Source organism: Macadamia integrifolia, chromosome 10, assembly GCF_013358625.1.
Source record: "Macadamia integrifolia cultivar HAES 741 chromosome 10, SCU_Mint_v3, whole genome shotgun sequence".
NCBI classification, from domain to species: domain Eukaryota; kingdom Viridiplantae; phylum Streptophyta; class Magnoliopsida; order Proteales; family Proteaceae; genus Macadamia; species Macadamia integrifolia.
Genome location: NC_056566.1, coordinates 16,789,180 through 16,815,527, shown reverse-complemented (window position 1 = coordinate 16,815,527; position 26,348 = coordinate 16,789,180). Strand labels below are relative to the sequence as shown.

At 37.2% G+C, this 26,348-nt stretch overlaps 1 protein-coding gene across 3 annotated transcripts; it reads right to left on the bottom strand.

Annotated features, from left to right (window-relative positions):
- Nucleotides 1–1,851: 1,851 nt before the first annotated feature.
- Nucleotides 1,852–22,507, bottom strand: LOC122091763 (DEAD-box ATP-dependent RNA helicase 28-like). 3 transcript variants are annotated; one of them, XM_042661890.1, is made up of 20 exons: nt 22,200–22,507; nt 17,046–17,478; nt 16,790–16,966; nt 16,608–16,676; nt 16,357–16,463; nt 13,544–13,622; nt 12,438–12,611; nt 9,465–9,613; nt 8,726–8,821; nt 8,352–8,454; nt 7,631–7,693; nt 7,354–7,415; nt 5,809–5,905; nt 5,575–5,693; nt 5,452–5,494; nt 5,027–5,128; nt 4,584–4,682; nt 4,395–4,484; nt 3,537–3,805; nt 1,852–2,232 (listed from the first exon to the last, which is right to left on the bottom strand). In XM_042661890.1, the coding sequence occupies exons 2-20, from the start codon at nt 17,301–17,303 to the stop codon at nt 2,217–2,219; spliced, it is 2,172 nt and encodes a 723-aa protein (XP_042517824.1). In that variant the 5' UTR covers nt 17,304–17,478; nt 22,200–22,507; the 3' UTR covers nt 1,852–2,216. The 3 variants fall into 3 exon arrangements, with proteins under 3 accessions (XP_042517824.1, XP_042517825.1, XP_042517826.1); XM_042661891.1 differs by having other exon boundaries at nt 22,301–22,507; XM_042661892.1 differs by having other exon boundaries at nt 17,046–17,418; nt 22,301–22,507.
- Nucleotides 22,508–26,348: the final 3,841 nt, after the last annotated feature.

The window sequence follows — 26,348 nt, the reverse complement described above, 5'->3', positions numbered from 1 at the left end:
AATGCAGTACTAAATGCAGGGGTAAAAACAGAAATTTAAAATCATTTTCATGCATTTTGTATATGAAATGACAATCAATACCCTCATTGAAAAAAAAGGAGGGAATGTATTATACAGGGAGAAAAGACAAGGTTACAAATTATTTGATAAAGAAAAGATTACTAACTGGTTACATGGCTCTTGCGTCTAGACATGGAGAAAAATAATGACCTTGCCTTGTGAAATACAAAATACACGCCTTTATTGATGCCCCTTGCGTGCCCACCCCCCGCCCCCGCCCCCCGCCCCCGCGGCCCGCCCCGCCCGCCCCCCGCCCCTACCCCTATTGGTGCCCACCTGACAATGTGATCAGATAGCGTTTTTCTTCCCATATTTGACATTTTAAGAGATATAAATAAAAAAATTTCATTAAGATTACATATGATAATTAAGTTTCTTAAGCTTCATTTACAAGTTCCTTTCATTTCATTTTCACTTCACTTTACCGCTTAATTTTTTAACTTCATGTCACTTCTCGTCTAACCAAAAATGGCCTAAGCGATGTAAAGACTATGCTCTTCCTTGTTGTGTTCTCTCTGATCCACCGCCGTGGATTCTTCAACATGAAAAGCTTTTTCATTGTTAGGGTTGCAACTGCGGATCATTGAGGGCATCTAGAAATAGTTTGGATTGGCTATGCATAAAATTTCAACCAAATTTTGATCATTTACCCCCCAAGCAATGGCATACCCTCCATGTAAGTCCGTGCACCAATCAATGAACAATGCATCAATGGACCATCATGGCTTTCTAGAATTTATGATGAGTTTAGTATGCATTCTATTCTGTCATAGTAAACACCAACCAATACGAAAATAAACAAGTATAGATCCGCATAACATAGAGATTTAATGAGGTTCATACACTGGTGTGGTATGCTACATGTTAGGAAAAGAAGAAGATGTTTCACTATGTAGAAGAGAGATTATACTCAAACAGCGGCGAGAAAACTCGCTCTAAAACCCTAGCTCGAAAAAAACCCCAAATTACAATAACTTGTTCAACAAGACTAGTACATTATATACTCCTCCAAGTCATAGGTCGATCCATTAGGTTGCGGTCGATCATAGATCTCAAAAAATTTCTCATTTGTGTCGCCATCAAATATGTCAAAACAGGTCATTCTTGAAAACATGTCAAAAATTTGAGACAAACTTAATATATTCTAAATCTAGAATGCATTTTAAAGCAAGAAAATAAAGAAGAATCAGGTTTGAAAAAACATTTCTAGACCATTTTTTTGGTAAATTTCTAGACCCAAAATCCAATTCTAGAATACATACCAAACATTTTTTCTTTTTTAATGAAGAAAAGAAAAAATTTCTCATTCTAGATCCTCTTCTTCCCTGATCCTGTTGAAGAAGCTTAACAATTTCCTCAAGAGTTCGAAAGATTAGCTCTGGTATTTAGCCCATTATTTGGAAGAGGCATCTTTTTCATGTTTAGCTGATTACAGATGAGCCTCTTAAATTTGGGGGGAGTGCATTTATTAAAAGAAATTTCACTTTCTCGAAATTGACTTTCTACCCTACTAAGCTCCTAAAAAGATCAAGGACAGCTTTAAGGGCAAGCATTTCACTCCCTATGGTTATCATATACACAATAAATAAATAAAAGATAAAAAATCTTTCACTTCCCTACCAAATTTGCGTGTTTTGGCACATAAATGAAGGGATCGAAGAGATTATGGCAGATAATGTTCACCAGGAAATGATCCCAAATTGGATCTTAAGGTCTTTGCCCAGGAAATTTAGAATTTGCCCCCAAAGCTCCATTTTCTCTAGCACAGCCCAAATTTGCAGAGACCAAAAATTCCAAAGCAGAAAAAAAAGAGAACATTCAGTTTATTTTAACATTTTTTCCTTTCTTTTTTCTAACTATTCCAATAAATTCGTTACAGTTTCTTCTCCCCAAACAAAATGGGAGACCTGTTAAAGAAAACAACTAAAATGAATAGATTACAATCAATTGAGAATCTCAAACAGGTAGAACCATGTAAGAACATACCTGATTACCCGTATATAATCCAAAATTTCAGAACCTATCATAAATATCACCCAAAATAATGAAGAAAACATAAAGATGGAAAGAGATGTTGAAGCAGGCACGCCTTCCCCCTGAGTTTCTGGCTTGCTGCCTGGAGACTGCTCCAGCAAGTAAGTTGCCAACTAGTTATTTTATTTGCGTTTATACCTGCACAAGTTTGAACATAGTACTTAGAGCTTCTTTTCCTAGTAACTTGTAGAAAAGCATGAAGGCCGGAGCTCACACCCAGAAGGGATTAAAGAGTAACAAGCCACAAACCATGATTTCAGCAGAACTTTGTGAGTTCACAGATAGGTGGGCAATGGCATTTATAATAATTTAAGAATCACTAAACTGAATAAATTAAACCAAAAGGGCTAAGGATCCACCATTAGCATTTCTCCCAGGTTAATGCCACCTGATTAATCAAACCTCAAATGATTGTAGAAAGCATCAGGCTATTTACAAGACACTCAACCTCATGAATTAGCAAACTCACATTACAAACCCCATAGTTCTTGAATGATCCATAATGTGATTTTCTATTGAACGATCCGCAAACAGACATACTATGATGAGCCTTCAACCTGTCTCTGTCTTCATAACTCATCCATGATGAATGCAATAAGCTAGGGGCTCAATCTAAGCCCCAGACTAGATTAACTGCAAAAACTTGCTTGTCACTCATTGAATGGTTCTAACTCTAGTTACATACCGATATTTAGTTATTTAATCAGACATGTTCTAGACCATTATTGGTTTTATTCTCATTCATAAAAAATGACATGAGATCCAATCATGTTCAGTTTGATATAAGAAATTTCCACAGAAATTGACATATTGGTTGTGACATCCAACTTATTCTCTAAATTTCTTGGTCGGATCTTCGTCATAGCAATTGTCATGAATAATACTTGGACAACACATTAAAAGGGGGGGGGGGGGAAGGCTACATAACTTTTGCAAAGTTAGCAAAATGGAAAAGCAAGTGTAAAAAATAATTTTTTTTGTTGACGACGGGTATCTAGTCCCACAGGCCCATACTGACCCCACAACCTCATGACCGGGTCATATCGGGGTTGAATGAGAACCATTCAACTTTCACAGAAAATGGAAAGGCAAGTGTACCAAATAAAAGACCAAAATACATGCCACAAAACTATAACGCTGATTTCTCAACCAGGTTCTAATGCTCTGCCAAAGAGAAGCTAAATAATTTTCATGAAAAGCTTCCAGAATATCCATACAGTTAGGGCACTAGGTCTAGTTTTGCCTCACTGTGAATTGCTTTAGTTACTGTTATATTTCATTTTTGGCTATGGACAAGAAGAATCAGTAGATAGCAGGTTCGGTAATGAAGATGCCTATAACCGCAGTTGGTGGTATAAAAAAATATCCTCAGTAAGTTTAAAAATTCAACGAAAAAGCCTCTAAAGCAGAGACAGATTTTGAGTTCTGTATATGATCCATACCGTGATTTGCTCTTGAATTGCTTAGACTTTTTCTTTCCAGCCGCATGAGTGCTTTTTTGTTTCCTTTCACTCATATCAACCTGGAATAATTCACGCATCTCTTCTGTCCTTGACTGAGTTCTTTGGGGATGGCGTTTTAATGTTTTGCCAGCCCTTTTCACAAGCTTGCCAGCAACTTGTGCCTTAGTCATAGCCTTTGCTGCTTTTGCCCGTCGATATGCAACGTCAACCAGTAATTTTCCTTCTTTTCCCTTGCCATTTCTACCTCCCTGCCATGTAAAGATATCTTCTATTTAAATATAAAGAGAGAAAATTAATGTGACCAATGCATGTTCCTTGACCATGAATATATGTAAAACATTTATTTGGTTAATTATAAACAAATCATATGGCATGAATACCACCAATTATTCGAAGACCATCACACAACAGTCTTGAAATTACTTTAATATTGAAATGCTTCACAAGAGCAGGGTTTTTGACAGACAAAAGGAATAGAATCTAAACAGTATATTGGGAAAAAAATCAACAGGGGACATGCAAATTCTCAAGTAGTATACAGTCTATATCATGAACAGCCAGCACAAAGGAAGAGCAGGGTCTACAAATTGGATAGATGAACTAGGAAATTTACGCCAAAAATAACAGTGTCCCTAAACATAACTATTCAGCAGATTCCTTTGGTCAGATAATGATGACAACAAACAACCAACAAGATCAACTTCTGTTCCAGGAATTTACTAATTGGGTGCAGTAGAAAGGACAAACCTCCCACCCCCTGGCTCATTCATAAGCTGCAGTTAGTTCTGGCAATAATCTGAGAGAATGACCAATAAATGCATAGATGCAGATACAAACCTGTTCTGGCTCATTGTCAGCTTCATCTTCATCCTCCAATCTCTCTCGAGCTGCTTCCAGTCTCCGACGCTTATTTCGTGGCAAATTTTTCTGAGGCACCAGAAATATGTGGGCATTATGTCTCTACTTGCACAGGATTTCTATTTGAAAAGAAAGACTAACTTTTAAGTGTGAGAAGCAAATAGATACCTCACGCTCCAGCCTTCTCTTTTCCTTCATTTTCAAGTCTTCAGCTTGCTGGGCACTGACAACCTCATCTGCAGAATTTTTACCTTTCTCCATGGAATTCTGTCATCAAGAGAGATGTGTCAACATAATATAACAATCAAAACATTACAAGCTAGGTATAAAATTTGTTTAGATAATAATCCGAAATGAAAGGTAGAACTTCATGGGTCATGTTATACAGTAAAATTGCCTTGAGATGACCAACCCAAAAAATAAATAAATAAAAAAAAATAATAATAATAAAAAGAGGGAATGGAATTTAAAAATATCAATAGCCAAAACAAGAAGTTGGGTAATATTATGAAGGTACTCGTGACTTGGTGTGCACCAAAGATACAAAACTCTAGCTCAATGTCTAAACATTAAAGAGAGAGAAACTAACAGCCATTCTATAGAAAAATTACCTTTGCTGACTTAGCAAGAAGTTTTTTCTCCTTTTCAGTTGCAAACCAGGTTCTTTTAGGACGTGAATAGATTTCATCCTTATGTGCAATCATATTTTCTGCCTGCCAATGTCATGCAAATCCAGAAACTTCCTATTAGCATTCCAAACCTAAAGAAGCAATCATTTCAAGCAAGGAGACAGGTATCAGAGCCCTGATGGCATCAAAACTAATATGTGTGATGGCAATCCTAGATGGCTAGAATGCAAGAAGATCCTGGCATCAGTTACTTGATCTATGGCATCATGTCTGTCCAAGCTAGAGGCTTTAAATATAATCAGATGAAGGTTACCATGACATTTGACCAACAGAGGGAAACATATTAAAACCAGGTATTAAAGAAATTCCAAGTATAAACACATGGATCAGGACAAAGTACTCTGAACCTTTGTTGCTTCCATTTCAGCTTTTCTAAGGGCCCTCTCTTCCCTACACAGAACAGCAGTTTATTAAGATGCTCAAAAATACAATTAGAAGGAAGAACTTAATATGTGAAATCCAGTAAGAACCTCTCCTCCTGGAGAACTGCAGCAATTTGATCTTCCAGTTGTTCAATTATTTGAGACCACTTAGTAATTGATTGTTCTGCAACTATTCGACTCCTCAGCTTTGATCCAGCTCTCTTTGCCTACCACATTGAATCATGCTTGATGAATAAATTAAATTCTACTCAAAATGAAAACAGAAAGAATAAAAGGTTGAATACAATATTAACAAATATGAGCAAGGAATATATTGCTTACAATAGCTTTTAAAACAGATCGGTCATTATCCATGACAAATGTAACAGCATATCCTTCTCGCCCAGCTCTTGCAGTACGACCCACTCGATGAACATAGCTGCATAGAAAAACAAAAGAGAGGGAAAATATAAAATATAAGCATCAGTAGAATGTGAAACATAGACAACAAGCCCAATTTTATTTGCAAACTGCTAACTGCAAACCCAATGACTGCAAAGTAGTAGACAACTTTTCCTGGTATTACATTCCATGGCAAAGTGAACGCAAAAATAAGAGGAAGCAAAGCACTAGGTGTAACATCATAAAACAACTAAAAGGAGAATTATTAAAGCTACTAAAGCTACTAAGTGAAATAGAGATGGGCTCAACATATGGGCTCAACGCCTCTGACTATTTTAACCACCATGTTAGAGCATAATAAGGCATAAGATATCTAGAACTTCTGGAGACAATTATCATGGAGGAACTGAAATGTGATATGTAAAATTTGAGTATCTGTCCTACAATGCTCATATCTTTACCCAGTTTCAAAATATACAGTTTCACTAACTTCTCAGAAATAGAATATTCTAATCAATGATCCTACACTTTTTTCTTTTTTCTTTCGACTGTTTAAAGCATATGTCCCTTCATCCAGGGAAATCTTATCTGACTTTTTTTCCTAATGAATTAGGGAAATGAAGACCTTTATAGCACTTTAATCACTCAAAGTGAAGACTTTCCAGTAGTCAAAATGTCCACCAGAAGGAAGGTAGTGATTTGTCAATGACCATATTTAAAAGGCACAGGCAGAGCCTGGTCCGAATGCTTCTCCAAACCAGAAGATATTACGAAGAGAATCAAAAAAGATGACTCCCTGTCTATTCCCACTTTGCTAATCTTCCCATCTAACGTAGGCTGGGTAAAGGACCATAATGTAAAATTACTGTAGTGGGCACCTGTTGTGCCTGTTTTCAGAGAGGGTGCACCCATTCCTGCCTGACGGAATCTTCCTGTGGAATATCAAAACTTCTCCTTGGAATAATACTTCCTACTTTTATCAATGATAATTATTTTAGCTACAATAAAAACGTAGGGAAAAGGTACTCTGAGGCGCTGGTGTAGGATACACTAGCACCTCTGTGTCTATTCCTCTCCTCTTCATATGAAATGACATCACTACCCTCCAATGTGTGATATGCACCACACCTGATTGGTACACTCCTCTATGCCGCTTGCTCTGACTTCTGAGAACCCTTTCCCAAAAATGTATATCAGAACATTTTAAGTACATATATTCTAACTTATGCATTTAAATAAACTAAATGACTTGGAGGATGCATCTCATGATAAAAGAAATGAATATTGGCTTTCTGTGTTGGTTAGATCAGTGTGCCAAACATGACGTAGACATGGGTGTAATGAAATTAACTTCAATCCTCTACAGCATTGAGACCTGTGGCAGATACTGTAAGGAGGAGACAGTCTTCACATGTCAAGAAATTAACAAATTATGCATTTAGAATGGCAACTACCAACAAGGAGAGAACAGGAAATCATACTCACCTAGTCAGATCACGAGGGCATGCAAAGTTTATAACTGTTTGAACACCAATTATGTCGAGTCCCTACAGCAAACGACAATAAACCTAAATATTACCCAAAGTGATTGTTGTAATTTTTGAATAATCAATTTAATATTGCTGAAACTTTTTGGATGCCTACTCCCAAGCCACACACATGCACACGGCACAAACACGAACAAAAAAAATAGTGTGTGCTCAAATGCAGCACTCCAAACAGAAGAAGTTTGACAATAACACTTTAATGAGAACATGCTTACACGAGCAGCGACGTCAGTTGCAATGAGAAAATCCACTTGCTGTTTCCTGAACAGATCCAAAGCCTACACAAGACCAGAATAATACTAGTTACACATGATAATGATGACGAAGCTTGCATATATAAGTTTTAGACCTAAAAATCATGGGTGCAATTAACAATTTATCAATCAAAATATAGACAATCTAATGACAACGCATTTGCATGATTTCAGCTCATTACTGTTAACTACATACTGAAAAAAGGTAAAAGAAAAATTCAAGTGCAATGCCCTATCACAGCTTCAAATGTTCACTAAAAGGAATCAAACAATAATTTTAGAAGTCCTTAAGAAGTAGAAAATATATGTAACATAAATAGAAAAAAAAAAAGTATCTCAAATAACATCAATGAAGAATGTAAGCAATATAAGAAAATCATGACCAAATCATGACCATTAAACCATTATGAAACTAAAGTAAATAACCTGTAATGAGAGAAATATGTTATCACAAATGTCAAGCGTTGATGCATACAGAAGAACAGTTTGCACTCCACAAGTCAGTTTAATGCAATATAAAGATCCCTTGCAGGAGTTGAAGGTCCAAACAAATGATACTTTTGATAAGAAAAATGATAAAAAGTAATGTCACCCTGGAATCTAATCTAAGATCAATGTTTCAATTAAAGGTTATATGGGAGGGAACTGAAGCAAGAACTTCATAGAGAACAGGATGGCTCACATCAAGACGCTGCACTTGGGTAAGATTGCCATGAAGCTCAGCGGCTTTTAAACCAAGCAATCCAAATAAAATCTTCAACCTATGAGCAGCAAGTTTTGTTCCACTGCCACCAAAATCATTAAGTCAGAGTGGTAGATTTGATAGAAAACACATAACAAAAATGACAAAATTAACTCAAGCCTCAAGCCTACAGTAGTTTTGTTCCATCGACTATTTTCCACATAGTATTACTGTACACATCCATTTCAATACATTCCTCGATGGAAGGAATGAAGAGAAATGGATGGAAACAATATTTCTTGTGAATATGAAAGAAATTAATTATCGAGATTATAGTGCAGATCATTGTCATTGTGATTTGTAATAACAAACACCTGAAGATTATCACTTTTGACGTGAATGTTTTAGAGCATAGAGCAAGAAGAACTGCCTCTTGATTGGCTTCACGCATACGACGAATCCTAACCACCCTGCACAGGAATTATCATAATTAAGGGGAAGTTAAAGCAACCATACAGATTGATGACGGCTAAATAACAAGAGTATTGCATATATATATATATATATATACACTGCCCCCTCCCCTACCAAAAAAGAAAACAGTATCAGTATTTTCAGTGTAGAGAAGAGAAACAAAAGGTGCCTCCATGCCCATAGAACCTACCATTTTACAATCGGATTACTTCATTCAATGTAGAACAGAGCCCATTGTAGATTTTGCATAATGGTAATAATCAATAACATGCACTTAAAAGAAAATGGTCGATTTAGTTCAACCGAGTTTATGACAGTTAAGAGATTGCAACTTCAACAAAAATGTTGTTTAGACATTTAGAATTCTGCCAATTCCCCAGCAGTGGAGTCAGCCTAGCAGAAAGCCACTAAATGGGCACTGATATGAAGGAAAATCTATTTACGGATTTTCTTGTCTTCAATTTTTTCTTCGCGATAGTCATGGTCCCATGCCCACTACACCTTAGTCTTCTATTGCACCTTTGATATCTTACTGATAAATTCTAGCCATTAATCATCAATACCTAAACAGGACCCAAATTCTACTGAAACTAAATTAAATTCAAACTCATAGGATTGAAAGGATCACAGAGGAATTACTCCTCAGTCAGTCTTGCAGGTCGTTTTGCAGATGGATCAGCTGAAAGACGCAAGGGTTTAGATAAAGAAAGTTTGATAAGCTCATCAACTTCTTCAGTCATTGTAGCCGAAAATAGCAAGGTCTGTCTCCCTTTAGGACAGAGATGAACCTGCAAAAAGTAATGAAAAAAGAGAAAGTTCAATATTTCACCAGCAGATTGAGAACCATGATTAAATTCCTCACATCAACCTTGCAGAAGCATAGTTTGTCATTATTCTTGGTCAACAAAGCCTCAAAATGACTTTGATCCAAGTATTGAAGAAAGGACATGAATGAAAATGGTTTAAACAGAAAATATAGACATACATAGAGTGGAATCTTGAAACAAGATTCAAGTAGCCAACCCTACTTGGGATAAGTCTTAGTTAAGCTGAATGTCGATAAGAACAATAGAACAAATACTTAAATACATAAGATACAATACGCATAGAGGTAACAGCATGGCCATGTCCATACAATACAGAACTGATATATAAAAAATTTGTACAAAGCTGATACAGTGTAGATAAGGACCGATGCGGTACCAAATGGATTGATACACTCGATACATAGGATGGCAAAACCCAAAAATCCAATTTTTTGAAAGAAAATTCTTTCTACTTGAGTTTTTGGTGAAGATCCAAGTGGATACCATGCACATTCAAAAACAATATCGGAGGAATGATTAAACAAGCAAAAAATTGCATTAAAGTTCATCAAAGTAGAGATCGAACATCACAGCCGTCAATTGAAACATGTTAAAAATTGATTTTTCACTTGCATCTTGGCTTTTCTTGCTTGTGTTTGCCAAGTATCACATATAAACTGGAAAACTGACCTAGATTTGGATCATCTTGAATGATTTGAGATCTATAATGTATAATTATATCTGTTGATAAGTACTTATTATTAATAGATTCAGACTACTTTCAAGTTTGTTTAATAGGTTATCAGTAGCGTGAAGTATGGTTGATGTGTGTATACTTAATCAATGTTACTTAATACTGAATAATATGTAAATATATTTTTCTGTTTAAAATATTCTTAATTTCTTCTTATTACTTATTAGCAGTTATGATATTGCACTTGCCAACGAAGATTTGAATCACATAGATGCTGAGAAGGCATAGATAACCAGACATTGGTTGGGTATCATTATTTATTTCTTATTATGGCACAGTGCTTAAAACACTTGTTTTGCATATATTATAAGCATATCCGTATGTATCATAAGAGTATCTAGCGTGTCTCTAATATGTCTCCAACGCGTATCTTAAAACCAGCTTTCCAATGCACTGCCAGACACAAATGTGCTTTATCAAATCTATTCACAAGTGCAATATCAAACTAAGCAAGCAATATGTAATACGAGTTTATACTATTCTTACTACAAATGTATTTATGTTATTCTTGCTTCATATGTGCCTTTTCAAATCTTCTTACTTCATTGCTTCTTACTCTCAATATAGGCTTACAATAATTGCTGAACTATCTGAGAACCAAGACAAAGCATTGGTGCATAGAATAAGGTACGATTATACGGTAATTGACATAAAAATGAACAAAGATGTCAACACTGGGAACTAAAGTAACGTAATCACTATTATCAAGGCCAAGTATTAAAAGAGTTCACTACTTTTCTCTACTTTCTCCATCAATCAGTATACATCTGAAGAAACAAAATATATATCACACATTTAAAATATAGACCAGGACATTAGATAGTATGCTGGCGAAATCTCCAATTCCTTGAGCTTTTTTCTTCAATGCAGCCGGACAGATAACTTGGCAAAGATTGAACTTCTTGTTGTATTTTCATATTTTGCATTTCAATTGTACATCCTTTATTTCATCTTTCTACTAAGATTTCATTTATTACCATATCAAGACTCAAGAGATAAAAACAATCTCTATTTTTTGCAGTCACTATCTTCCTTTGTATTTGGGATGGCTTTTTCAATCAGATGTAAATCAAAAAACCTGGTAATTAATTGCAAGGAGAATAATATTTTTATCAAGGCCATGGGATCCAAGTGAAATTTGCAATTTTGTAATTTTATGGGCCTCATACTTATCCATATGGGTATTCAACATTGGAAGTTTTAAGTCTCATAGTTTCTTTTCTCACGAACAGGCATCCCCACTTGTTTCATGGGTAGGGGGCGGGGGGAACAACTACAGCAGATTTTCCTTTGCTAAGCATGCAAGGAAAACCCTCACATTGTTTATCCACCGTTTTCCTCAAATATTCCTTTGTGCAGCATGACTAGCACCGTTAGAGTTTAGACCTGTGACACATTAAAATGTCATCAATCTTATGAGAGACATAGTATGTGCTGTCAATGTTTCGAATACAGATTAGACAGTCTTTGGAGGCCAACAAGTAAATATTTTGGTCAAGCACATTGCTTCTAGACAAGTTCTGCATATGAGGATTATATTCCATGGATCTGTCATTGTAATTGAGGAGAAATTATCGGATATGTGCTAAGTCTGCATTGAGTGCATTTAGATCGAGGGGGTAAGCACATTAGTCAAAACTGATTTTGGGGAGGGGGGGGGGAAGGGGGGGGGGAATGAGCCAGGGAAGTCCCAGTGTCATCTCTTTGCTTAAATGCATGGCGGCGGAAACTAGTATAGAAACTGAATCAGCAGTTCTATTGGGCACAGCCTAAAATACTACAATAGATCCATTGTCTTGGAACATAAAGGTGAGCGGTAGATATCTCCAGCTTGGGGTGTGGAAGAGGCTCATGTCTCATCATGCGGCCACCTCACATTTGCGCTATGCCCCAGAATGCACCTCAGGGCTATATCATTACATTTACACTAGTCTTACGCACTTCAGAACATGTACACCTTGAATGCCTATAGAAACACTGGATATATACACATATAAATGCATACAGAAAATATACTAAATAAGAATGTGTACTTAAAGGGTGAAAAGTTACCAGCTCCTGAATTTCAGCACTAAAACCAAGTTCCAGAAGGCGATCTGCCTCGTCAAGGATAAGAACTGCAAGATCTTCCAACCCCACAGACTGTGAATTTCGTAAATGATCTATCATACGCCCTGGAGTGGCCACAACAATATCTGGCATTGATCTCAAGGCTACCTCTTGCATCTGAACAGAGAATAACATTAGTCAAATTTAACTAAAACAGGATCAAAAAGCAAAAGTAACGATAATATAAAAACCCATCATAAACCTTTCCAATGTGAAGGAGCTATAGAAGTAGCACATCTGAAACAAGAATAATTGAACACTCTCATAGCACAGTTCTTGACAACACCTCTGGGTGGAATAAACCTTTCAGTGCAAGAAAATGCTTGCACCAGAAAATGTTGGCATTTGCCATTTGATAGTGTTCATGCGTGGGGAGAAAAGTCGTATCTTCAAGATAATTACTTGTCAGATAGGAATTAGGACAGCCTAGGAGATTCAGGTTTCTAGTAGTGAACTGCAAGGTAAGTGGATAGTATATAGAAGTAAAACTTTAGACTATTGGTTATCTCAATTAGGAATTAAATCGTGTTCTTATTCTCTTGTTTTCAATGAGAGAAAGGATTCGACAGGAAAGGTGGGTAGATTTATATGAAAACAATCAAGGTTTTAGCAAGAAAGGACATAGGCGATAGGTTACAGTAGAAAGATTCAGCATTCATCTGTAGGAAAGCGAGCTAAGGATGTACCGATGTAGGGAACAGAATGACAAGAAATAAGGGAAAAAAGTCAAAAACTATCTCCTAAAGAATATGCCAATATTCTATATCACAGAATATCAAAATTGAGAGAGAAAAGTCTGAACTCCTAGAGCAATACACGACATATTTGAATCGTAGAAGCAGCTCAAGTGTTCATGAAAAGATAATCGGTATCTACATAAGCAATGTTAGATGGTCCTGATTCAAATATCAGTCCACTGAACAGTCAGACACACTCATTTACATAAGTAAGAAAAAAGAGAAGAAATACTAGGATACAATCAACAACACAGGAGTAGTCCGACCTTGGCACCACTGAATCCACAACTGGGAAAAAAATTATGAACAAACCTTTGTTGAGAGACCACCAACAATGAGGCAACATCTTACATCAGTGAACTGCGCAAGTTTCTCTATCATACTGTGGACTCTGTCAAAAAAATGAAAAAGAAGTAAGTGCTGTTGTTTCAACTGGGACACTACAAACATAAAGAGGATTTGAAATGAGTTGTCTTGGTGGCAAGGCAAGCCTAGGCAGTGGCCAGGTGCCTAGGTGGGGTCTAGGTGGTCAAGCTGTGTTGTATGGGGGGGGGGGGGTTGCGGAAAACACTAAACCTATATCCTATTAGTTCTAGTTTTACATGGGAACTTATGGTAAAATAATGAATTCTTTCCCATTTACTTATAAATATGAGAGGGTTTTCTTTTTCATCTTCTTGATGGTGGTGGATGGCGGTGGCCATGGCCGTGGCAGTGGCAGCTGCTACTGCTTCTTCTCCCCATTTTCTTCTTAATCATAGTTATGCAGACCAAAGTAGTGCTAGTTCACATTACAAGAACAACAACAACTCAGCCTTATCCCAAGCACATCGGGTCGGCTACATGGATCCTTACCCAGTGCTAGTTCACATTATTTTATAAATTATCTCATTCCTAACTATCCTAGTCCATGGATCAGTCAACATTTGAAGGAAAAGGAGGTCTGATTAAGTATTCACTTGGGTTGGTGTCTATTGGGTATTAGGCTTTTTATTTCTTGGAATTAAGTTGTAACGAAATGGTTTATGAGGTCCCAATTATGGGGTTAAGTGGTCACAATAATTTGCATTAGTTATGTTTATTCTTTGATAATTTAATTTAGTCCAATTATATGTAGTTACGGTTAAGAATAGCTTGTATTTTTATGTGGGATCCCTAACAAAAATCCTAAAATTCATATGTATAATGATCCGATAAATGATAGATCAAGTCACTGGATTTTTACTGTCAGTAGGAATACATCAAGATGTCTAACTGTCCAGTTGAATTTTTGGGCATTGATTTTTTAAATTCGAGTACAAGTACATACTGTAAAGAGGCACAGGTCACCGCCAGGCTCAATTAGCTCTATTGTTGCTTCATCATTTGTTTTATATTGTGAATGCTGATATTACTACTTTTTATTTTCTTCAATTATCTGCAATCCAGGTCGACTTGATTAATATTTCAGTTTTCTGAATTCTACAAACATCTTCCAATGAATTGCAGAATTTTGCACATCTCGTGTTCAAAATGATTCAGGTTTAGCAATTTCCTGGGATTCAATTATTTTGTTTCAGATCATAATTCAAAGTAATTTACTATCATCTTATCCTCTCAGAAATTTTCAGCAACTGCCCATCCATCCAGTAAACAAAATCCATCCATAGAGTTCAGGATTTACCCTCCAGCAGACCTCTACTGACCATTTGCACCTGCTAAACCCTGAAAAATCCCTCTCTCAACCTCCTTCCAAACTAACATCACTTGGCCAAAATACCATTACGTTCTCTTTTGTATCATTCATTTTCTATCCAACTCCTAGTTATGAGTAGGATACTCTTACAGTTGTATTAGGATTACAATTTCCTAATCTTGTGGAACTAAGCATTCACTTTTCAATTCCTTGTCCACCTAGGATTCCTAATCCAGTACAGTTGGACTCTATTCTATCACATTTATATACATCCACGCCTCTAAGGACACACCATAACTTCAGAGCATTTTAATTTGGTGCACCAATGCTCCACATGGACCGGACCCAACTGTGGTTTCTTGGGGCCAATCTGTTCTTCCATGAGAACCAGGTTCACCTGTCTTAGCCAACTAGCGAGATATTCAAAACAGTGGTATGCATGTCCCTGGCACAATACCAAAGAACATGTTCATTATGAAATCAGACTCAAAGAACACATGTTTCTTCATCTTTTCTGGAACAGAAGCACACAATCAACCAGGCTCCCAAATTTTTCTTATCATCTTCCTTCTTACTGAAGTCTTCTCATTCCTAAATTTGAAAGAAATTTCTTCTTCAAGAGTATGAGAACTCAATTAGGTCTCTGACTTAGTAACTGAATAGATATTGGTTGCCAAAGTATTTCAATTGAACATCTGATTCCTAAATTTAAATAGAAATCTCTCCTCCAATTGTACAAGGGTTCAGTTATAGATACAACTTAACCGTTATAACAGAGCAAGCAAGTATTTTTGTGACTCAAGTTAGAGGCCAAGATTTGGTAAGCCACACAAAAAATAACTATAAGGCAAATCTATTTCAAGATTAGTCTGCTGCAGGATTTGGCCCGATAGAATCAAGAAGTTTTCCTTTAAATACACTGGGGAGTTTCGTAAATGTATTAATTCACCTAAAGCCTAGTATTCTACAGTACCCAATGCAAGGGGCTGGAGAGTGTTGCCCTTAGGGAAAAGGTTTCTTTCAGATAAACAAACAGAGTGACCCTCGCCCAAGAATTAGGACAAAAGATGCAGCCCCATCATCAGTTGTTGCCATAACTGTTTTTACTGACCTTGTGAAATCAGTTGGCTGCTTTAACCTTGATAGTGAAAATTCTTACCGATCGTCTTACCTGTGGTCAAAGCCCTGTTGTGGATGAACCACATAAGAATTTTGTTCGAGTGTGTTAATGTTTCATGTTTAATAAAATTCTTTATCTTTGTATGACCATTTGTTCCATTATTATCCTTTCCACACAACAGTACAAACTGAAAAGAACCCTATGAAGGTAAAGGAACATAAGGAGGCCCATGTTGGATAAAATTCTTGATCTTTGTATAATAAGATGAAGTAAGACATAAGTGCATAACACAATAAAAAAACAAATACATGAAAACATATAATAACTTACTGCACAGCCAATTCCCTAGTTGGAGTAAGAACTAGGACCCTTATTGCATGTATACGCTTAGGACGGAAGAGTAACCTTTCCAGCACAGGTAAGGTGAAGGCAGCCGTCTGAATGGGAAGATAAAATAAAAAAGAAAAGAAAGTGTATTATCCACCAAATAAATATACCAAAAGGCCAATATTGTTTGACGGAGCTTGCTGTGATCTATCAAATGGCAAGCAAGTTGCTTATCATACAAGCATATGGCATACCTTTCCGGAACCAGTAATGGCACTCCCACAAATATCACGCCCAGTTAAAGCTAATGGAATGCACGCTGCCTACAATTGAAAACACTATAGTTTACTAAAAATGAATAAATTGAAAAACTATCTAACCATATTCGGAGCCACAATTATTATTAAAAAAAAAAATCAATCATGTATGTTAAAACCTGAATAGGTGTTGGCTTTTGGTATCCCAGAGCTTCACAAGCTCGAAGTAACGGACGAGAAAGATTCAGTTCCATGAAAGAGTTCGCATGAAACGAAGTCCCATCGGATGAAGCAAAGAACGATTTACTGTCTCCGCCAGTCTTCTCATCATCACCTTCTTCAGGTTGATAATTTTCCTAGAGATAAACAAAGTTTCTTGTGAAATCCAAATCTTCAATTGATTTGTACCGACAGATCAAATGGAGAAGACCTTACTTGCTTGTCCGGTTCAAATTTAGCATCTTCATCATCGCTGTGACTAGAAATTTGGATTGCACGTTCTTTGAGAGCTTTGGAAATCTTGAAATCTATGGAAGTTGTGCTTCTTCGGGCATGTTCTTCAGCGACGGATTCAGAATATGCAGCAAACTCCCATGGGGACTGAGATTGTTGAGCTCCGTTCTCCTCTTCCACTTCTTCTTCACTTTCATATTCCTCATCGCTAGGAGCCTCGAATGTGAAGCTTGCATCCATACTAGGGCAAAAACCAGACAAGGAAGAGTGGAAGGAGTAGGAACTTTAGGCCTTGTTTTGTCGCACTTCCGTTCCGTCAGAATGTCCTTGGCACAGAAGTGTTCTTTTTCGGGTCCTAATGAGAATGTTCTTTGGCTCAAGATTAGCGTTTGGTAAAGCTGTTCCAAAAGTGTTCCTAGAACAGAAAAATAACAAAAACAGCGAATAGGTACAACATAAATGCCATTACCCTCACACATAACCCAAACAATTACGAAAATTCCATATTATCACATTTGCCACTATCACCAACAATTATAAAAATTGACATAATCATTCCATTTAGCGGGAATAATTACGGAAAAAATGCCATTACATGGATGGCTGAATAGGTATGACTACATGGATATACATAAAAGAGTATTTAATTAAATTTAACTTTGAAATTTGACAATTAGCAAATCAAGATTTCTCCCCCCCCCCCTTCTGTCTAATGATAATAATCACCACATAATCTTACCAAATGGTAGAATTACATGAGTCAGACCCATTTTCCCATCTTTCTAAAGATAAATGGATTACTTCATCAACAATGATTATCCCTTTTCTTTAATTGAACAATAAGCTAAAATATTGGAGGGTTGAACTTGATTATAGCACAATACCCTGTTTATGAGATGGCCTATCAATCAAATAACCAGAATCTAAATCAAGATGAAAACAGCTTTGAGAAATGAGGAGTCCCAAGTAATAAGCAACACTTTTACAGAATGGAAAATCAATCCATGCAAATGCCATAACCCTCACACTTATGTTCACTCCATAACAAAAGTTTAAGTGAAAGAATTTTGTTTCCAGGAAGTTAGGAACGTTTTATCAATCTATTGCCATTTGTATCTGTCGCAAATTCGAATTTGAGTAGAAAATTCTCTTTTCTTTATTCTTCCATTCCTGCAGTGCAAGTGGGATTGATGGACTCTAGGCATGCTATGATCAGATTTTCCTCCAAGGAAGACTTTATAAAGACTTGGATGAAGGAGACTTGGGTCATTAATGGACATTATTTTGTTTCTTTAATAGGACGCCTTGGTTTAATCCCACCCATAGTTACGAAAATGACATTATCACAAATGCCATTACCATTCTATTTAACTTGATATATTTAGGGAAATGTACATACTTGCCCCTCCCAAACCTTGCAGTAGAAGGAGTCTCGTGCACTAGGTTGCTCTGCTAAATATTTAGGGAAATGTAATTACAAATGTGTACAGGGCGGACCTCGGCGCAATGGTAAGGTTGTTCCATTGTAACCTAGTGGTCGCAGGTTTGAGTTAGGAAACAGCCTCTCTGCAAAACAGGGAAAGCTACGTACATTATGACCCTCCCCAGACCCTACAGTGGCAGGAGCCTCATGCACTAGGTCCGCCCTTCTCTATGAATAGTAAGGAGATGCAAGAAAAAAGAAAATACACCACCCAACAACAATTGTCAGACACTTGTTAAAACCTCCTCATTTGGGGGGTATATTAATACCAGATCCAGTAGGAAATCTTTAATAACGATCCTGTTCTTTTACAACACAAAAGCAGGTAAACAACAACAACAACAAAAAAGGTAGCACAATATTGACCTACTCGTTTGGGCCTTCCATGGGAGTTCCCATTTGTTGCAGTTACAAGTTCTAATCAGGTTGCAATGGCAGACACTGATACCAAAATATTGTGGAATCAAATGGTTGCGCTCTGAAATTGAATACACACGTCGCAATGAAAGCATGGAATCAAACACTCAAGTGTTCTGCCACAATAGATATGCAAGCAGCAGATGGTTTTGAAACTCTGAATATCTCAGCGGTATTATGCCAAATCCATATCCATGGTCCAATCAATCTAAAGGCAAAATATCCTAAAAACTGAAACTAGTTGAAACATGAAGTAGAGGAATAGAAGGAGAAGAGTGGCCATTCAGAAGCCATTTTTCAAGCATTTCAGGTTTCCAGTTCCATAAACCCCAGACCTGGTAACATAAAACCAGACCGAGATAAAAATAGAGAGAGGGGAATCGAGTGAGATTTTTGTAAGTGTTGAGATTGTGAAAGAGAGGTTGACATAGTCATACCTGCTAGCCGATATGTGTTCTTAGCGAGGTCATGAAAATTGATGAGAGGGAGGTTCCACAAAGTGGTTATTTTAGGTATATGGTCTCAATCATAAATAAAATTAAATTAAAAAAAAAACGAAAAAAAAAAAAAAAAAAAAAAAAAAAAAAAAACAAAAACAAAACAAAACAAAACAAAACAAAAAAAAACAACAACAACAACAGCACTAGATATAGAGGATGATGTTTCACAAAGAATAGGATAGATGACGTGGAAAGGCGCGTCTGGAGAGTTGTGTGATTGACGTATTACTTTAAAACTTGAAGGAAAAATTTAAAGGACAATCATACAACCGCTAAAATGTTTGGTTCAGAATATTGGGCAGTTAAGAAGCATCATATAGATAAACTCAGTGTAGCAGAGATGAGGATGTTAAGATGGATGTGTGGTAAAACTAGGAAGAATAAAGTAAGAAATGGTCATATTAAAGCTGATTTGGGAGTAGCTCCAATACATGATAAGCTACAAGAAAATTGTTTAAGGTAGCATGGTCATGTTCAACAGAGGCCTATAGATGATGCTCCAGTATGGGGGAGTGATTTGATTCAGATTAAAGGATCTAAAAGAGCTAGAGGTAGACGTAAAATGACCTTAGGAGTGGTGAGGAAAGACATGCATAGTTTAGGCCTTGTATCTAGTATAACGTCAGATTAGAGTTGATCGGAGGGCAAGGAACCATGTTGCCGACACCATTTAGTTGGGACATCAAATATAGAAAAGAAATACAATGTTTGTGAGAGAGAACGAAGAAGGTTTTGCGAGAGAAAGAAAGAGAGAGAGACAGAGAGAGGAGGAAGGAATTTACTTCTGATTCCATTGGCGAGTGCAATTGTAAAAGACCTTCAAAATCATGTCCTTTGTCTGTGTTGAGGGTTGGGGTGAGTTTTGAGGGGCATAGGGATTTTATCGGGAATGGTTGGAATTTATTTTCCTTAAGTTGTTCTTTTCAAGCTGTTCCGAAACAACAGAAGCAACAATTTTATGTTTTGTCATTCGTGTTCTAAAGTTGTTCTTTCTTCCGGTTTGTTCTGCCAAAACAAAAGAAGAAACCGGATTTACCAAACATGCTTCCATTTCCACAGAACACAACAACAGAAGAAAAGCTCCCAAGGAGTGCAACCACACGGGGCCACAATTAGTATATTTAAAAAAATAAATAAATAAATCTATAGTTTACTAAAAAGAATTAGGAAGAAAGAACGCTGCCAGGCTGTGTGGTGTACGCTAGTGCCTACTTGCGTCTATCTCTCTCCTCCCTCCTATGAAATGACATATTTGCCCCCCCATTGTGAAAGAAGAGAGATAGACCATATGTTACACAACCGGACAAGGAACTTAATCCCAAAAACTAAATTGAAAAACTATCTAACCATATTCAAAGCCAAATAATTTATTTTTTAATTTTTTTATTTATAAATTTGAGTATGTAGATTGAAACCATAATAGGTGTTGGCTTTTGGCATCCCGGAGCTTCACAAGCTCGAAGCAAGGGACAAGAACGATTCAATTCCATGAAAGAGTTCACATGAAAATATTTTGATTATATTTTTATATTTCTCTTATGATAAAAAACTATTAAAATATCTTACAATCCAAAACTAGGTAAACAATCTGACACAATTAAAGACTCTATAACTTAAGATACAATTTCAACTTTCAGAAAATTGAAATTAAGCTGAAGGGTAGGATGCCATGGACAAGACTCATGTAATTAAACCCTGCGTGGCTTAAGATACAATTTCAATTTTCAGAACACTGAAATTAAGCTAAGGAACAGGATAAAAGGACAACACCAAAAGCACACTTCTTTCAACTAGTTATGCTTAATTTCCAATACTAATTTATTACACCTCCTCGTTTGAATATGAACATTATCATTGTTTATGGGCTGCAAAATCACTAACCAATAATCTAGCAAGCCTTAAATACCTAAGTACTTGATGCTGACACATTTGTTCTCTTTCAAACCTCCGCTTTGTTTAAAGCCATATATTTGTTAAAATCATAAGAATTCATAACTTTATAGAACACTCCAACCTAACTCATTCTCAACCTCCCCTCCACCTCAACTTGCAACACAATCATGACCTTAACTCATCTAAGCCTTGTACTAACTATTTTGGTTCAGCTAGAAAAATCGTCCATTGCATTAACTCATCTAAGCCTTCTAAGGAAGGCGCTGCAAGATATCTAATTGTCTTGAGTTGCCACTAGTTGGTTGGAAGACCTGGCTGGCGACGCTAACCCAGCATCCTCATCATAAAGGAGCCTAAATTACTTTAGTAGAGAATGCAAAATCATCACATCTCTTTTTCTCTTTTGTGTTTCAGTTTCTTGATTATATGATTTCTTAAGTTTCAATACATATAAACAGAAAGGGAGAGACTAGAAAATACATCTTTACATCAATGACACCAAAAGAATATTAAATAACGGAATTGAGATATGGATGGAATGCAGAGAGAGAGAACCAGTTTGAGTTCCTATTAAATGAGGCATCAAACAAAGCCACTTCTAAGAAGTTCTGAGAACCAAAAGGGAAGTTTCAGCTTGAATGTTTAAAGAACTAATTTCACATTTAAGTGCTCCCCTTTACCTCTGAAGTTTCTCTCTAATGGTGGGTCTTAGCAATCGATGAAGTTTTTACATCAAATAAGACACATGTTGCTTGATTTAGGAGCAAAACAAAACAATGTCAACAGAGCATGATTCGAGTACTAAAAACAAAACAAAACAAAATCTTGGTTCAAAGATCATACCTGTGTCGTGTACAATAGAGAAGAAGAGTGATAGAGAATGAGAGAGATAAAACAGAGATTCTAGCAAGAAAACAGAGAATGAGGAATACAAGAGACCGTACTTGCGGCAGTTGCTGCTGAAGAGAGTTGTTGGATTGCCTGTGCGGTAGTTGAAAGAGAAAACGGAGGTTCTAACAAGAACCCTAGACTATCAGAGAGAGAGGAAGAGAAGGAAAGTGAGCGGCCACACCAGTAGAGCTCTCTGCAAGCGTTAGCAAGAGAGGAGGCAGCTTCGGTAGAGTTGAGAAGAAAAGTTTGTGTTTGAGGGGTTTCAACTTTCTATTAATGCCTACCTGGTCGCGTGACCCTGGGCTGGGAAAGAAGGGCACTGAAATTACCGTCCCACCCCGTGAAATAAAAAAATACCATCCACGTTGGGTTTGTCTCCTCTCTGAGGACTTGGGTGTACAACCCTCCAAAGTCCCAAGGGCATTGAAATTATTGTCCCACCCCGTGAAATAAAAAATACCATCCATGTTGGATTTGGCTCTTCCCTAACGACTTGGGTGTACAACCTCCAAAGTCCAACCACTGAATGAGTTTGGACATGAAAACATCGAGTTTGGCGGTGCAGCATTGGATGGTGACGACCTAGGGGCGCGTGTTCGAATACTCTTGGCCATCCAATGCTCACTGCACCACCACAGTCACTGCTGATAATAACCGCTTGGGTTTAGACTTAGATATGCATCCCCAAGATTAGGTGTTAGAATGTGTGTCCAAGCCCATCCAACATCTGGAGGGTGGTTGGAGGATAGTTGGATGTAGCAGTTGTTGGAGAGGATTCATATCCCATGTTAATGCCATATAGATGTTCTCATTGGTCCCGTTCTGGTGCAGGGACCACGAGATTAGGCAGTGACCTCTCCCCTATATGTGAAAAATGGGAAAAATAATGTTTCTTGGCTATGCCCTCGACAACCATACACTCTACCCTTGCCTGTTCATTGGCACAGTAGCCACACAACCAAGGAGCCTTTTTTGCCTATGAAAGAAAATAAAAAACAAGAAATTTCAAGTAGGATCAGAAGACATCCATAACAAAGCCAGAAACAAATTGAAATAGCAAACCTCATTGTTTAACTGCAAATTTCCAATGGCACTTCCATTCTCATTCAATGAAGCAATTGTGAATTTCAATCAACCTGCTCAAGTTAAATGTGCAGGAAGTTACTCAGAGGCTCCGAGTTAACTTAGGAAAAGAAGAGAAGACTAGAAAAATGAAAATTGCCAACCCTAGGGAAGCCGCTAGGGCTGTAACTCGGATAGGTTGGACTGGGCTTAATACTCGAGCCCAGCCTGAGATCACTTGACATCAATCCTAGCCCTGGCCTTGCTCGATTGGGCTGGTCTAGAAAGTTGCCAACCCGAGCCCAGCTCAGCCCAATCCAGCCCAAGGCTACTCAAAGCCCTAATTCGGACATATAAATAAACTAATCGAGGAAATTGGAAGAACGATTTGAACCCTTACTTGAGCAATGGCAACCCTCAAAATGCCTGATCATTTCATGCACGCTTGTAGTGTTACATAAAGAAGTAGGGACTCTTATACTGCATGTGAATCTAGCTCAGGTGGGCTAGGTCAAACAGAAACCATCAACCCTAACCCAGCCAGCCAGGGCCATACTTCGGCTGGGATTTGTCAACCCCTGCCTAGCACACAGGTTGAGAATATTGATCGGTGGACAGATAAATCATCTAGATGGTCCACATATCAAATATAATGAATGAACCCTATGGATAATTCACATATCAAATATAATGGTCCATGAACAAAAAATAATAATAATAATAAGGGTTGAGGTTTTCTGGTCGGACCCCTCATATAGGAATCTTGTGAGGGGTGTCTTTTGGACCGTTGGATTTAAATTTTATTGTCTTAAAGTGTTGATTTGGAATAAGAAGTATGTATGATAATACACATGCGTTTTGCAAGATCGTTTAAGAAGCATTTTTTGGTTTGGAAAACCTAAACACCGATCTTGCCGGAGAAACGAAAGAGAGAAGAGGTTCCGTCAGCTCCATCACGGTAGAATCTTGTAACCATTCATGACTCCACCCTTGCTTACCCTAAGTCAGTAGTAATGGTGTTTTGACAGATTCTAATTTTTTCAAGTATAGATCACAAAAAGGAAATTTTCAGGTAATTTTAACCTAACAGCATGTTGTTTATCTGACAACCCTCAGCCATCTCACCACCCAAAAAGAGTTCTCTTTCAAGAAAAGAGAAATGAAGGGGGAAGGGTAGGCTGAACTCGGATGTATACGCATTAAAACCTGAAAAGAGCTAATGATTGGGATGTAAGAATCTGTAAATCTTTTGCCTGATACAAACCAATAATGATCAGTAATTTTCATAAATTGAAAAAATAATACACAGAAAGAGGGAAAAGGAAGAAAAGATGCAATGAAAACAAGCCTAATAAATCTGTGATAATCAATTTCTGTTGACAGGAAATATCACTGAAGCAGCGCGAGACTTCGGAGGACAAGAGGTTGAAATTTGGAGCGAGACGTAACCCAAGCAAGGAAACTCCCCCCTGAGAACCCCTCTGAGAACCATATCTCATCTCGTACTGAAAAAGCACTTGCCTGCAATTTGTGAGCAGCGATTGATGGGTTCAGCCAGGGCGGTGACTTGCGGTGGGTCTCATCACTTCTGCGGTTTTCATCGAAGCCTTTTCCCTCTATTTCTCCCCAACCGCCCCTCTACATCTCTCTCCCCCTAGAAATTTTCTTACTTGCTTTCTGCTTCTCTCCCTCAGTTCAAATTTAAAGAAACATAAGAAATGAAATTGGTGAAAAAGAAGAAGCATTTTCTTCGCCGGAGAGAGGGGACGGCTCACGGTGGGTTCGTCACCTGACCGCAATCTTCCCCGAGCGGCTGTTGTAGAGCACCCCCGACGGCAGCAAAGCATCGCGGAGGAACAGAGGAAGTGACGGAGGTCTATAGAGACTGTGTCGTAGGAAATGGATGCATGGTCATGATGTTTGGATGCCATTTAAAGGGTTGAGATCACTCCCGACCATTGACTTTCTTAACTGGACTGCCGACCAGAAAAACTTTTGCCTAATAAGGGTTTTATTTTATTTTTTTATTTTGTTTGATTTTTTTTTTTAAATGTTGTTGGGGATTTGTTGAATGCAATGATGGTCGAACATTACATCCATAAGCCATTGCTTAACTTTCAATCCAAAAAAAAATAGGATGGTTTGAAACATCTTGGTGTAACGTACAATTCTCGGATTTGAGACTGTAGAGTCAATGAGTCAGATGTTATCTTCACATTGGGAATTTTGAGAATTTTAATCAATGGACAGATGAATCCACTAGATAATCCCCAAGTCTCAAATATACTGAGTGAATTTCTTTTTTTTTTTTTCAAAGAGGAAACTTAAGATATATTACATAAAGTAACTGAGTTTACAAGACGAACTTGAACTATACCAGCCAAGTCAACTAATAGAAGATGGTTAACAAGCGAGGGAGGACTATTGTCCCAAACTATCGACAAGCGATTGGTGATTCCATGAGAAGCAAAATCAACAACGATCGAGTTACATTCTCGATATATATGCTAGAAGGCAATAAACGAGAAACTTTATGCTAATGTACGACAATCATTCAAAATAGCTGAGATCCTCCAAGGGCAAGAAGATGAGACTCCATTTAAAATGTTGATAATCATCAAATTATCACTTTCAATACTAACTCGATTCCAGCCTCAACCAATAGATAATAATAATGTCTTTCTTATAGCTAGAGCTTCAACAATATAAGCATAACTTTGGCCAACGAAAGAAAAAAGTCCACACAGGTACTTGCTTTGAGAGTCTCTGCAAACTCCATCAATAGCTACTCGACTTCGACTTCCAAGAGCAAAATCATTCATATTAAAATTAAAATTCCATCAAGATGAAACTTCCAAGCACAATGAACATAATTTTTTTATGATTAAAAGTTATTTGAAATGGACAATATTTCGTAGGGAAATGAAGAGCTTTGTTCAACCTCCGTTGATGAAATATTGGATGAATCCTCTAGATTATTCACGTGTCAAATATAGTGATCCATGAAAAAAAAATAATAATAATAATAATGATTATTAA

Coding starts and splice junctions, on each gene's coding strand:
- LOC122091763 (XM_042661890.1), bottom strand. CDS start 17,303: ATGGATGCAAGCTTCACATTCGAGGCTCCTAGCGATGAGGAATATGAA. Junction 8,455..8,725: donor TCAAAAGTGATAATCTTCAG/GTGTTTGTTATT, acceptor TTTTGGTGGCAG/TGGAACAAAACTTGCTGCTC. Junction 7,694..8,351: donor CCCAAGTGCAGCGTCTTGAT/GTGAGCCATCCT, acceptor GGTCTTGTGTAG/GCTTTGGATCTGTTCAGGAA.